Source organism: Hipposideros armiger, unplaced genomic scaffold, assembly GCF_001890085.2.
Source record: "Hipposideros armiger isolate ML-2016 unplaced genomic scaffold, ASM189008v1 scaffold_99, whole genome shotgun sequence".
Taxonomy (NCBI): Eukaryota; Metazoa; Chordata; class Mammalia; order Chiroptera; family Hipposideridae; genus Hipposideros; species Hipposideros armiger.
Window position 1 is genome coordinate 2,718,751 of NW_017731449.1, and position 15,837 is coordinate 2,734,587.

At 37.1% G+C, this 15,837-nt stretch overlaps 1 protein-coding gene across 1 annotated transcript in view; it reads right to left on the minus strand.

Moving 5' to 3' along the window:
• CEP128 (centrosomal protein 128) overlaps positions 1-15,837 on the minus strand; it is a 365,357-nt gene that overhangs the window by 260,645 nt on the left and 88,875 nt on the right. The window contains exons 10-13 of the mRNA XM_019646219.1: positions 15,283-15,369; positions 12,669-12,743; positions 10,308-10,440; positions 4,750-4,901 (exon numbers count right to left, since the gene is read on the minus strand). Coding sequence (XP_019501764.1) covers positions 4,750-4,901; positions 10,308-10,440; positions 12,669-12,743; positions 15,283-15,369 — 447 coding nt within the window. The remainder of the gene's footprint in view (positions 1-4,749; positions 4,902-10,307; positions 10,441-12,668; positions 12,744-15,282; positions 15,370-15,837) is intronic.

The window sequence follows — 15,837 nt, forward strand, 5'->3', positions numbered from 1 at the left end:
GCGTAGGCTGCAGCCCCTGCTGCAGTGGGCTGCCGTAAGGTACCGTGTGTGGCCGGCAGCCAGTGTGAGCTACCGTGAGCCTGTGTGAGCTACCATAAGCTGCAGTGAGCGGCCGTCCAGAGGCCAGCGACCGATATGCCTCAGCTGGGAAGAGCACAATGATAACACCAACATGGGTCAGTGAAGCGATGTCCTCCACAACTAGACAGAAGAACAAAAGGACAGCAACTTGTCTGTTCCCCTTCCCTGATTCCCCAGTGCTGTTCCCCTCCCCCAATTCCCCAATAAAAATCTTTTAAAAAAAAGTCTAAGACCATAGGTCTCTAAGAAGGGTTTAAAAGTAATAGTGAAGGGGCATTATTGCATAGTAAAGTGGCAAGCTTTATGTAAGAAATGCAAGAATCAAAAGAGTTTATCCTAAAAGCATGGTAAAAGGAATAACCTTCCTTCAGTTTCCACTGTACTGATGATAAAAAAGAAAAGTTATTATTCATTATCATTTCTGTTTTCCACTATCCTTCCTCTTTTTAAAAATAAATTCTGGCATTACAGTCCCAAGTTTCTGTTAATGAATAATCATGTTAGTTGTCACTCAATTATCACATCCAACATTTAATCTAAATTATGTAGAGCACCTTGTTGGTTTTTTCTTTTTCTTTAAAGTTCTTCATTGAATTTAAAAGTCAAATTTTTTTTTCAAGTAGAGTAAATTGATGGAAGATGGAGGCTGAGATTAAATCAGGGGGAATCATTGATCAAGGATGCTAGGAATTCTTATGAATACAAATAGCCTATCAAGGTTAATGAGGTTCAATTCAAGTTTAGAAGAAGGAAAAAAAATGCACTTAGTATTTTCTATGCATGTACAGATTTAAGGTCTCAGGTACAATTTGAAAGGTAAATTATGCAAACTCAAATGTAGCTTTCATTTAGTTTTACAAGCTATTTTCACTGTTTTTCCCCCAGTGTAAAATAACTGCTTAAAATATATATTCTCGATCAACGAAAACTAATGCAATTAGTGAGAAGGAGCAAAGGTCCCCTTGAATACTGGCAACTCTTCCAGAAATTAATGTGCTTTTGAGGAATGTACAACGTTAGCTTTAAAAAATAACCAAAAAAATGTGCTACAATATATTATTTCAGTCAAGAAATATTAATTCAGCTCCTCACATGGGTAAGACATTGTTGGAGGGCACAAAGGCATACAGAGATCAGGCCTGGTTCTTAACCCCATACTCATCTATGCTCTAAAAAGGGACCTAAGTCTGTATTTCTTAAGTGGCTCCCAGAATGCCACAAGTTTGAATTTGACGTCAACACAATTGATAAATGGCCCAGAGCAAAACTGTGTACAGCAACATTTCAAAAGAAAATGTAAACAGAAGATTGAGCATCAGAGTGAAAGCAGAGGAAAAGATTGTTAAAAAGACAAAAAAAAAAAAAAGTCAGTTCAATACACTCCAGGAATAAAGACAGAATCCGGTGAAGTAAATTTGATTTCTGGTTAAAAGAACTCTGTTAAAGAGAGGTGGAGGGTTGGGGAGCCTTACCACAGACACGAACAAACAGTCCTTTACACATCATTACCCTCTGATTTTTTGTTCATCAAGCAATTTTTTTAATTAATTTATTTATTTATTTTGCTTACTAATTTAGCTATCCAAAGAATGGTGCCCTGCATAGGAGAACAGTGTTTAAATATCTGTATAGGACTCCCACAGAATACATGCATGAACTGGCACTCATATATTGCTCTCTTGTGAGTTTCATTGTTTTTTGGGGTTTTTTTAAAGATTTTTATTGGGGAATTGGGGGATGGGAACAGAATTGGGGAATTGGGGGAAGGGGAACAGACAAGCTGCTGTCATTTTGTTCTTCAGTCTAGTTGTGGAGGACATTGCTTCACTGGTCCAAGTTGGCACCATCATTGTGCTCTTCCTGGGAGAGGCAGATCAGTCGCCGGCTTCTAGATAGCTGCTCACGGCGGCTGCTGGCCGCTCACGTTGGCTGCTGGCTACACACGGTAGCCCATGGCAACCCACTGCAGCAGGGGCTGCAGCCTATGCCGTCGATGGTGACTCACAGCAGCCCAGCTCCAGGTTGAGCTGTTGTTCAGCATCTTAGCTGTAGAGGGCAGTGTCACTGGCCCTCATAGGTGGGATCCGAACTGGGGCTCTCTGGCGTCCCAAGCCAGCTCTTAACCAACGCGCCACTCGGCCGGCCCATGAGTTTCATTGTTAACAGGAACCAAACTCCCAGATCACATTAATTCTAGGACACAGAAAACTCAAGTTTTCAAATGTGAGGACAAGACCTTGAAACATGATGTCTTCATTAAGGTAAAGACATAATGGTTGGGTTTGTCTTAATGACAGGGTAGCTTTCTTCTGCAGCCGTTTTTCTCCTTTATTTCAACCCACCTTGAAATCTTAAAGAAATATACCCAATTACTTCAAGACAGTGTGAGAAAGGTGCCATAAGGACATTAGTGATGTGGGCTAAAGGATGGTTCAGAAGGAAAGATTATCAGTTCTGTAGGAGGTGTTAGAAAGTCATGGTTAAAGAGAAAGACAATGATCAAACAAACCATAAGAAATGTCACTATACAAATTATTGGACCTGACCAATAATCTCATTTTGTGCATCTTTTCTTACTTATATTTGGTCTCTAAAAAACAACTAAAAGAGTTTAATCTCCATTTTTTATAGAATGTATAAGGCAACACCCAATGCTATACAATATTTTCTAAAATTAAAGCAGGGAATAAATGTTTTTCAATTAAATTTAAATAAAATTCCCAACTGTTAGAGGTTAAATTGAGTGATCCATGGTCTGTATTTCTCACAAAGTCTGTGCTAGATGTCACTTTGAGAATAAGTTGGTAATAAAGATATTCAATGGACCTCCACAAGGTATGAAAAAAAAAGCCATAACCAGAAGTGTCATTAAATCCAAAAAAACTGATATAAATTTAATTATTTTTTAAAATAAGAAAATCAGAAAAAAAAAAACATGCTTTAACAGTCATTTCTTCCAGGATCAGTGTTATTTTGTGATTATCTTTTCCAGTGGCAACTGTGGAAAAAAAATTTCATTATCCAACAGGAATTTGAATTAAACTTAAGACAAACTCAAAGAATTTTCTGCATCAATTTCAGAATGTCTCTGCATAGGGACGGGGAAATGTTCTGGGTTTTTGTTCACTGCTAATGTCACTAGCACCTAGAATAGTGCCTGGCATGTAATAGTCATCTATTAAGTTTTTGATATGTGAGTAAATGTTCAACTTCTTTCTCCAATTGTCTTTCACATACAAACCTATACAACTAATCCAAACTAACCCAAGAGAACTCCAACTCTTTCCTAACCCATGTGAAAAGGTGAAAAAACTATTAAGTTAGGACAAGGGGAAAGCCAGACTCTGAATGAGAGCATTATTAGGGTATTATAAGTAATTTTTTAAAATGTCTATGTATTTGAGATCTTTCTCCAATTTATTCCATAAGTAGTAAAAGGAGTAAAAAACAAAACAAAACAACAACAACAACAAAAAAAAACAATGGGGAGGGATGAAGGAAGGAAAGGAGGGAGAAAGGACAGACCACCATGTGGTTCTAAAGGGCTCAGCAAAGAGATTTTCCTACTTTTGATATTTATTAGCATATTTTTTTAAATTCTTAATTTTTGAAACATAATCACATTTTAGCACTTTTGTCAGTAGGAACTGGGGCTAAAATAATACCCACGAAGTAGATTTTAAAAGTCCTGCAATTACAATTGCTCTGAGAATATTTCTAATAAGTAATTATTAAAATTGTAGCGAGGGCTTTGTAAATATTACGTCAATATTTCATTATCTATACAATCTGAATCTTGAACCAAATCTAAAATACATTTTCTACTGACACACTGACAAGATGAAAGAAAAACTCAGACTGGAGTAACATTAAGTATTTCCTTTGGATTACGTAAGGTTGAGTACTTTTAATACCAATTTTCTACCTTTCATTATAGCTCAGGAACGTCTTCAAATGTGGCAACTTATTACAGCGAGAACACAACTTTACTAATAAAAACAGATACATGGAAGGATTGATACATATCTATTTCCAAATGTGTCAGCCATTTTTTATCTAATTTGCATAATTACTGAAACAAAGCCATTCCCTTTTTATGAAGTTCTTTCCTTTGAGTTTTAATATTTTCTGATAATTACCCCCATCTGTGCTAGATAAAAGGTGAGCAGGAAATGGTGGCTGCCTCGTGACACCTCATTCATGGTTAGCATGTCACTCATGATTAATACAACACTAAATTAATGCAGGCATCACAGCTCTACCTCATGCAGAACAGCTAGACACCTGAAAACCTTTATGGCTCCAGAGAAGAAGTATCAGTAATACCTTTTTGCTGCAAATTCCACCAGTTTAATCCCCGAAATAAATGGTAATTCACTGTTCCTTCAGAGAAGAAAGGTCCCTTCTGTCTCTAGGAATGGTTCAACTGCTACTAGAACAACTGCTACTAGAACAAGTTTAGTAGGTTCCTGACTTTGAGGTCCAAATGAAAGAGAAATGAATCCACAGAAATGTCTATATATAATCAGTCATCTACATAAGTTTACATTACCTATATCCAAACCAAGGTTCATAAAATGTCACAATCTTTATATTAAAATTTCATTAAGCAATTCTATGAAACAAAACCAAAGTCCTTTGAATATGGCTTAAAAATAGCACAGTCACCTCCACTTGTGCTTCCAGTTGCGCTTTCTCATTATCTTTTCGCTCCACGCACCGCCTCGCCTCCTCCAACTCAGACACCATGGCGCTGAAGTCCAGCTGTACTCTCAAGTCTGACATCTGCTTCTCCAGGTCCTCTTTTCCCCGCTCAACCCCTTAAAAGAGAAAAGGTAATGCTTGATGAGTGTGCTTTATTCACAGAAGAATGTACTTTCGAACGGTCCAGAGCCTTGATGTCTTAATGTGCCCACTAACACAATCTGCTTATTAACACTGTCACGTGACAGACTTCAGAATTTGCCAGTCTGTTGTTTCAAGGCTCATGCAGTTTTCTAAAATATGTACGTTGACAAGTTTTCCAATACTATTCCACTTTGATACTAAAACTTAAAATGTTATTTGATTTCTGGTACAATTTCTTTCAGGAAAATCCTATACATTTTTTCTTTAACTTTCCTTACATCCTTACATTACCTTCAAACTCTAACAAAAATACTTAAGAATTTTCAACTACGTCACTCTCAACTGAAGTTACTGAAGTTCACACAACAAAATGCTTTTCTTGCAACATAAACAAATGATGCTCTTAAATCTCTGTTATGACCAGTAACTTACTAATTCTGGAAAGTAATACCTGAAATGATATCACTGAATATAAATTGACTTAGTATTTAATTCAATATGAAACACTTGCTCTATGATGCACAGCACACTGTAATATCACCTTCTCCCAAGATAAATAACACAAAAATCTTGTCAATGAGCTTGCACTCCAAGAATAGAAACAAGGCATGAAGTACGTACTTGAGTCTAAGATGTCAAAAATTGCAACATATTTATCAACTTAAAACTATTGGTTTTTCAGTAGTTTCCATTCCAGAAAAGGAAAAGATGGAAGGAAACACTACCAAATCAAGTTTATAGCTCATTCATAAGACACACCCCAACTTTAAAAATATCAAAGTGTTTAAAATAGTACAGCTTGGGTGGAAGATACAGAGGCATTTTAATAGCATAAGAACACCAACAGATACTATAAAGATATTTCTGCATCATATAATGCTTATTACACAGAAAAAGTACAAAAGATGTAATGATTATCTTGGTGAGAAACTGAGGTAGGAAGAATTGGGAACTAAGTTAGATTTAAAGAATGGATACAAAATTTCACCAGGCCAAGGAGATGAAGTTGGGCTGATGATTTCAGGGAAAGGGAACAGCAGGAAGCACTGAGGTACAAAATTATATTGACTATTCAGGTAACTGCACACACGGTAGTTGACATAGCTGACACATATGAGGGACAGAAAGGTGCAGTCAGCAGCGAGTTCACACACTGCTAGGGAACTTAGAAAAGACCCTGCGGATCAGGAATTAGCAAGCATTTTCTGCAAAGGGTCAGGCAGTAAATATTTTAGCCATATGACCTCTGTCACAACTATTCAACTCTGCCATTGTATTGCAAAAGCAGCCTAGACAGCGCGTAAATGTATTCCAATGAAGTTTATTTATAAAAGTATAGATCTGGCCCATGGGCTGTGCCTTGTTTACCCTTGATAGGTCTTCAACCTAAAAATATGCATATTTGTTTAAAAGTTAATATCTTTATTCGTTTTATAAATGTACGTATTTATTCATTTTTTAAATATGTATGTATACATGTGTGCATATATATAACATAGATGTTTCATAATAGATATAACATTAGTGTATATATATAAAATGTTAGTATGTGTATTATATAAAATATGGAGATATGAATACAGGTATGAATACATATACATACATGTATATGTATGAAATGTATGTATTTTAGGTATGGAGACATGATATTTGGCTATGTTTCATAATATAGATACATATAAAATATCAGCAAGGAGATAGATAGATAGGTAGATATGTACAGGGTGTCAAAAAACTGTATACACATTTTAAGAAAGGAAAAAAAGTATTAAACTGTAATATTCAATATATACTGATAACAAAAGATGAATACAAGTCATGTGTATACATTTTGTTGGCACCCCCGGTATCTGCGTATATACATATATATGAAACATTTCGCAAAATTAAAATACTTAAAACACAAGGTATGAAATATAAATAATGTTACACACACTCTCTTCCCACATCCAGAGGATTGTCTCATATGCTCCATTTGGAAGAACTCTGCTACAAACAGTAGTGAGTTTGCAAAGGGCAGCAGTTAAAGGCTCAGGTTTGGGGAGAAAAAGGTTTGGGTCTGTTACTTCCCATAAATGTGACCTTAGGCAAGGTATTTGATCTATTTGTTCCTCAGTCTTTTTTAAAAAAAATCATTAAAACAGAAATAAGAACAGTACTTTTCTCATAGAGCAGTTGTAAAAACTAAAGAAGACGATGTGAAGTGAGTAGCATAAGGCATTGTATGTAATAAGAACTCAATAAATTATAATGAGAGGTTTTAATCAAGAGAGTCACATGAACGGTTTGTGCCTTAGAAGGGCCCCTGTAGTAGCAGTATAGAAGACAGTTTATAGAGGAACTAGAAAAAGACAAGAGGGTAATACAGATGCAGGTGAGATGAAGGATGCCTAAACTGGGGTAATGGAATAAAAAAGAGGATGGGGCAAATTCAAGAGAGATCTAGATCTATAAATAGACATGGTATCAGGACGAATTAGATGGTGGGGAGAAGGAATAATTTCAGATGTTCTTTGTGTTTTAGGCTTGGATATCTGTCTGGATAAAGAATGATGCCATCAATTGAGATAGGGAATAAAAACAGGTTTGGTTTTTTGTTGTTTTGTTTTTAGATTTTTTTCTATTGGGGAATTGGGGGGAGGGGAACAGACAAGTTGCTGTCCTTTTTGCTCTTCAGTCTAGATGTGGAGGACATGCTTCACTGGCCCATGTTGGTATTGTGATCATTGTGCTCTTCTGGGGTGAGGCAGTCGCTCGCTGGCCATTGGACGGCCGCCCACAGTAGCTCACGGCAGCCCATTGCAGCAGGGGCTGCAGCCTATGCCACTGACGGCGAATCACGGCAGCCCAGCGCCAGGTCGAGCTGTTGTTCACCATCTTAGCTGTAGAGGGCAGTGTCACTGGCCCTCATGTGGGATCTGAACCAGGGCCCTGCTGCTCAGAGCTGGTGTCCCAAGCCAACTCTTAACCAACGTACCACTTGACCAGCCCTAGAAACAGGTTTTGAGGAAAGGATGAATTCAGATTTAAATCTGTTGACTGAGCATGCTGTGGACTAGCACAAGGAGACATCCAATGAGTAACTCCATCCTTAGGGCTGAAGGTCAGGAGAATGGAGCTAGTTTAGGGATTATTATTTATAAGTGGTAGCTAAATCACATTAAGTAACAGCCCCTATGGAGAGGTACTAAGTGAGAAAAGCCATAAACAGGTTTCTAGACAACAGACGCATTTAAAAGACAAACGCTGAACAGGGAAAAGATTCCAATGGAAAGAATGAAAACAAGTAAGGCAGAAGAACCAAGAAAGAGCAGGAGCACTAAAGTCAGTGGAAGAGCTCCAAAGAGGAAGAGGAACTAAACAGGGGTCAAGTAAGATAAGTAATGGCAAGATTCCTTTGAATTTGACTGAGGAGAAAATGCTAGTAAACTAAGCAAAGTGAATTTTACAAGAGAGGTGGAAGTCCTTCCATAGTGGGTAGAAGAGCAAGTAGCAGCCAGAGTGACAACGAGTGTGATTTCTTATGTACAAATTTTTTTATAAATAATGCAAGTATTCTATAAAGATGAAAACTCTAGAATTGTTAAAAGAAGATGGAGAAGTCCATTGATCACATTAATAAGAGAAGTTTTAGATTTTTTTTAAACTTGATAAATACTTAAGAAAAAATGAGATTTTTCTAGTCTTCAAAGGCTTATACCCTTGGGTTGGCGATGACTTTTTAGATACAATACCAAAGTCACAAGCCATGAAAGAAATTATTGATAAGCTGGATTTCATTAAAATTAAAACTTTTCAGCTCTGTAAAAACATTGTCAAGAGAATGAAAAGACAAGCCACAAATTGTGAGAAATTATTTGCAAAGACATACATGATAAAGGACTGTTAACCAAAATATACGAAGGACTCTCAAAATTCAACAATAAGAAAACAAACAACCCAACTAAAAAATGGGCCAAAGACTACCAAATATCTCACCAAAGAAGACATACAGATAGCAAATGAGCATAATAAAAGATGCTCCACATCATACGTCATCAGGGAAATGCAAATCAAAACAATGGCTACCATTCCAAACCAGAACTCCCACAAGGGCAAACGCTGACACGGGTGTGGAACAAAAAGATGTGGAACTCTCATTCGCTGCTGGGGGGAATGCAAAATGATACAGCCATTCGGGAAGACAGTTTGGAAGAAGCTTATAAAGCCAAACATACTGTCATACATCCAGCAATCACACGCTTTGGTATTTACCCAAAGGGTAAAACTTATGTCCACACAAAAACCTGCACACAGATGTTTACTTTATAGCAGCTTCACTCATAACTGCCCAAACTTGGAAGCAACCAAGATGGCCTTCATTAGGTGAATGGCTAAATAAACTGTGGTACATCAGACAATGGAGGGAGGGAGGGAGGGAGGGAGGGGGAGAGAGAGAGAGAGAGAGAGAGAGAGAGAGAGAGGCAGGCACCAAGTCTTGAAAATACATGAAGAAAACTAAAAGGCATATTACTAAGTAAAAGAAAACAATCTGAAAAAGTTGCATACCATATGATTCCAACTATATGAGATTCTGGAAAAAGCAAAACTATGGAGACAGTAAAAAGATCAGTGCAAAACTATGGAGACAGTAAAAAGATCAGTGGCTGTCAGGAGTTAAGTGGGAGAGAGAGATGAATAGGTAGAGCACAGAGGGTTTTTAGGGCAGTGAAACTACTCTATGATAATATGATGGCAGAGAGAGGTCATTATACATGTGTCCAATTCCATAGAATGCACACCACCAAAAGTGAATCCTAACGTAAACTATGGACTTTGGACGATAATGGTATATGAATGGAGGTTCATCAGTTACAAATGTAGCACTCTGGTGGAGAATGCTGAAATGGGGGAGGCTATGCATGTGTGGGAGCAGGGGGTACATGAGAAATCTCTGTACATTCTGCCCAATATTGCTATAAACATAAAACTAAAAAATAAAGTCTGTTTCAAAAAAGTGGATGCTAAATTACTATTAACTTGTTTGAAAATGTTGTAGTAGATCAAGACAACATTTTAGCGGTTACCAGAGGGTAAAGGGTAGGGGAGGTGGTAAAAGGGAAAAGGGGGTCAAATATATGGTGATGGAAGGAGAACTCACTCTGGGTGGTAAACACACAATGCAATACATAGATGATGTATTATAGAAATGTACGCTTGAAATCTGTATAATTTTATTAACCAATGCCACCCCAATAATTTTAATTAAAAATATATTTAAAAAAGAAAGAATAAGATGACAAGAGCACAACATAAGAAATGCAGTTCTGAAAATGGGAAGTATTTAAGGAAGATCCAAAAAAAAAAAAGCCCTACACGTTTACAGATCAGAATTATACCTCTTCTAAACCTCCAGTCATCTCCTTGTTCATCCTGGTGGTTTGACTGCTGCTTGGAAATCTGAGATGGTTGGTGCTGTAAACCCTTTCGATCACCTTCTGCTTTCATAAGTTGCATGCGGAGTTCTTCTACCTAAATACAGATAGTCAAAAATTAAAAGCAGGAAAAGAATAACTGAACTCGCAAATTATTGCAATTTTCCTAGGAAAAAAAGTTGACTTCTCCTGGACTATTACAGTAAGCAGAAACTGAAGCCAAGCTAATGCTGTTATGCCAAGCGTAGTGGAACAGTCTCTTGCTCCATTTCTTTATTCCGTCTATTCCTTCCACAAAATATGAATGTCTTTTCCCGTTCTCGGGTTTATTGTGACAAAGAATTTGACCACGTTTTTTTTTTAATTCCTTATTCTGACCTCAGTCCACTTTACTACTATTAACCCAAACCACTTCCAATTAAGTACTATATGTTTTCATATTTTTCACTTATTTTCTTTCATGTGAACATGTCCATGGGTTTGTAAACTCATGAAAAATGATCATGATTTAGCATAGTTTGACATCAAAGTACTGCTCAAATAAACAAGCAATAAATGCTGTTGAAGAAACTATAAGCTCCTTAAGGTCAGGGGATGTTTATTCATCTTTGGATTTCCAAAGAGTAGCAAATTGCCTAGACATACCAAGTATGTCCCCAGTGACCATTAAACAAGTTAGCAGTGGCAAAAAGATTCAGCTAAAATCACATGACAACCTGAGCACAAAAATCTCTTACTTCAAAAGATGAGATTATAGCTCTTCCCGTAAGCGGTGACCTCTGAAAATGGTTCGCCATTCACTTGACCCAGAGAATCCCACAAAATCATGGAAATCAAGAGGTTCAAATCTTCGTGTTCACTTTAAGAACACTCACAAAACTGCCCAGGCATCAAGGGTGTGCAGATCTGAAAAGCCACCAAGTATCTAAAGGACTTCACGTTATAGAAGCAGTGTGTGCCATTCTGTCATTGCAATGGTAGAGTTGAGAGGTGTGCCCAGGCCAAACAGTGGGGCTGGATGCAGGGTCAGTGGCCCAAAAAGAGTGCATAATTTTTGCTGCACATGCTTACAAATGCAGAGAGCAATGCTGAACTTAAGGGCTGAGACACAGACTATCTGGTCACTGAGCACAGCCAAGAGAACAAAGCACCCAAGATGCAGCGTGGAACTTACAGAGGTCACAGGTGAGTTAACCCATAAGTGAGCTCTCCCTGCCTTACAAAAGATGATCCTCACTGAGAAAGAACAGAGCATTCCTAAACCAGAAGAAGAGGTTGCACAGAAGAAAAAGATCCCCCAGAACAAACTGAAGAAACAAAAACTTATGACCTGGGAGTAAATTCAGCATCAAATAAATGCTAATAAAACATTAAAATTAAAAAAAAAAGATCATAAAGTACACGTCAGAGTTCCAAAATAATCAGAATGGAATTGAACACAAACATAAACTTTCAAAAAAGAAAAGTCTGAACTCTGCCAACATTAATTCCAATGGACCACTGGCTGCAGAACAAAGCCAACGAACATTTTTAAAGGTTTTGCAAAACAGGTGCCATGGTGTATTTTCAGCACTAATTGTCAAAATGTAATACTCCTTCTAAACATCTATGATGTCTGACATCTTTGCCTACCAAGCACATTATGTAGAGAATTATATAACCCACACCTCAACACAGAGGAAGGTACAATTGTATTTTATGTTAAACAGAGGCAGAGAAGCAGTTAGAAAACCACAAGCCCTTCCTTATCCAACTCATGTAAGATAACTATGTCAAGTTATCAAACTTTAAATATCAGAGGCACCAAATTCCCACTGTGGACTAACAGGCTGCAAAACGTTATGCTCTAAAATTACGTCTCAGCCTTCGCTAACAAGGGGCAGGCAGCATCTTGAAAATGTGAATATAAGACAATGATGCATTCAAAACAAAGTAACTTGAACACGCAAAGGTCTGCTCTATGTATTCTACTTCCGCCTTCGCTCTCCAATGCCTCTTTAAATAAAAATTAGCTCCTGGGAAAATCTTATCTTACACATCCAGTCTCATTTTTACACTGGTTATGCTAAGAGATAAGTCCCAAGTTGGAGCAGCAGTCAGCAAGATACATTGTCACAGTGGGAACTGGGGTAAGTGTTTTGTACTAGCTTTCTCTGAATTTTCCTGAAAGGATTTCATCTTTTGCTTATGTGTGCTGATATACATTCCTTAGGGGGGAAAAAAAAATTCTAGACCTAGGTTTTTCCTTTCACAAAGACATTTAATAGAGGAGACTCAATCCTCACTTAATTTAAAAGCAAATTATCATAGTTTGCATAGACTTACCTGATGCAAAAGCGTTTCTCTGCTGCCTTCTGACTGATTCAGTAACCTTCGCGATAGCTCCAATTCCTGTTCAAGCTAGAGTTTCAACAAAGAATAAAGAAAAATGTTCAATGGAATAGACAGTAACCAAAGAGTGGAAAAGTTTTCAGAAGCTAATGTGAAAGGATAAATATCTTGCTATAAACACACATTAATGCTTCCATGAAAACAATGTTAATTGTGTAATAAAAAGTGAACCAGGCAAGACCTCAAGAGGTCTGGGTCCTAGTCGGTTCCATCTCATTTATGAACCTGTTTAAATCGCTTTTCCTTAGGATTCTTTTCTGTCATCTCTAAAATAAGGATTTTATATCAGACAACCTCTGAGATTCCCTCCAGTTCTAAACCATTTTAATCTAAATTCTAAAGCAATTTTTTTTCTTTAAATTAGTACATTTACCACCCCCCTGAAGGAAAACTGACTCTGGGTGGTGAACACACAATGTGATATATAGATTACAGAGCTATACACCTGAAACCTATGTAACTTTACTAACCATTGTCACCCCAATAAACTTTAACTTAAAAAAAAATGAGTACATGTAATATCATATGAAATGAATTAGAAATGAAGACTTCTGAGACTAAATGACTCAAAGTACATTTCATCCAACTGCTGATTTTGTATATTCTGCATATTCTTACATTCCTACTATTTCCAATATCCATAACATTCCTAAAATTTTTAAATTTCTAAGTTCAGAATAACACATTTAAAATTTCCTGAGTAATACTGCTATTAGATAAATATCCATGAAAAATATGCCAGTTAGGTGACTAAATACCCTCCAAAGCCTGACTGTGTGACCAGGTTACTTCAAGTTGAAAAATATGAGAGGACGTGAAAGGGAGTGGATTTTGGCATAAGGATTATTTTGAGCTGAAGGCAATCAAGACCCAGCCAGCTCAGGAAAAGATTTTTATTTTCCCCATAACTATGTGAAAAAACTTAGAAGGGCTGTATCAGAAAGAGAGCTTTCTGTATCTGGAAGACTTAACTACACAGCAGGGCAAACATCTCTGTACCAAACATTTGCTTTTCCCATCTTCCCACTATGTATATGTCCACCCTTTAAAAACTGCACATGGGGTCGGTATGACTACCAAGGAGTAGCATCGGGGAGCACTGGTAACCGAAAAGCTCGGTATCCCAACTGCAATGGTAGTAACATGAATCTATACATGAGATAAAACTGTACAGAACTACACACTCGACACACAAATGAGGACACATAAAGCCAGTGAGATCTGCATAAACTCTGGATTATACCGATGTCAATTTCCTGATTTCGATACTGAATGACAGTTATGCACAATGTTACCATCGAGGGAACCTGAGTACAGGGTACACGTGATCTCTCTGTACTATTTGGTTTGCAACACCCTGTGAGTCTACAATTATTGGGTCGTCGGGAAAGTCATGGCGCATTTTTGCATTGAAAACCATAAAAATATACGTCATAACTTTCCCAAACACCCAATATTTCAAAATAAATTTTAATCCATTCATATAACTTTTTTAAAATGATACATGTGGCTCATAAAATGTCTTATTTTTAGAAAAGTAAAGTATATATGAAATCACAGAATCGACACAAAATATTTTCTGATTTGTTCTCTTGTTTCTGTGGAGAAGTAATGAGGGAAAGGAATCACACCTCCGTCAAAACAGTCTGAAAATCTACAATGGCCCACATCGGCCATGATCCCTGGGTAACAGCAGCTGCCTTAACTCCAAAAGGGCAAACCTGACGACCTGACATACCTAGCTTACACTAAAGGCAGCATGAACATATCATTTCATTTGACATTGGCTGAAGAAATAAAATAAAGGAGCTAATTTTAGATGGAAAAAGCAATAATGAAGAACATTACATCGGGGCAAATTTTCACTTTAGCATTCATTACCTTGTGCTCATCCTTAAATCTACTCATTTGCAAAATGAGGAGAGTTTGGGGGCTCTGAATTCCTTTCTAACTCTAACGTGCCAGGCTCCATTGGTTAAAAGATATGAATATATGTGAAAAGTCCTTAATATTTAATGAGACCATAGGATTTTTTCCTCTAGGCCATTAACTATGACTGTCTTCTATAATGAAAACGAATATATCAAAAACACCCAGCCATTAAACAACAGGCTTTCCCTAACCCTGCAGCAAAGTCAAGCTCTTTAAATGTTCCCCAGCAAGAAACTGTAAAGTTTAAGTCACCTGTAGAAGAGGAGCGCGGACACAGAACAAGGTTGCAAATGTCCCGTATGTGTTTCTAGAAGCAAGTAGCAGAGAGTGGCAGAGCCTTCAAACCAAGTGATGGAAAGAGAACTGACTCTGGGTGGTGAACACACAACGTGATGTATAGATGATGCATTACAGAATTGTACACCTGAAACCTATGTAACTTTACTAACATTGTCACCCCAAAAAACTTTAATTAAAAAAAAAAAAGACTCCCCATCAACACATAAAGGCTTCACTGTGTTCTAGCAAACGGTCTGACATACTTTTCAAGGCACTCAACAAATACCACTGGCCCCAAACAGCATTACTCTTTGGAAGATAACTTTCAAAATCTTACTTGACTCTTCTCAGTTTCAGTTTGTCTTAGCTTATTTTTCATTACTCCCTCATTCTCATCTGTTTTAGCTTCTTGTTTCTTCAATGCCTAGAATAAAAGAAGTGGGAAAATCTTGTATTACTCCAAAATACATATAAAACTTGAAGACACTACTAGGATTTACTAAGAAAAGACATAGGAAGATGAACAGGAGTTGTCCAAAATATATGAAGTAATTACAACCTGCTCATTCACTGAAGTCCTAAGAACATTTCAGTGGGGGTCAAATATAAGCAACTTTCTGGTCTTCCTAATCAATATCCACTTTTCCACTTTTCCCATCTTTGAGTATTTTGTTACACACGTGGAGCGTATAGACAGCTAACAGTTTTCTTGGAAACAAGCAAAGCTTGCTGCCTACTGAAATAATAATATTTAAAAGTTATATTATCTGCTCAACTATTTAGACATAGTACTAAAAACAAGGTCACTAGTTTTCCAAAGTGTGCAAAAAAAATCTCATCATGGTAGAAACATACTTGTTGCATCATTATTACATATACATTTTAACACAAT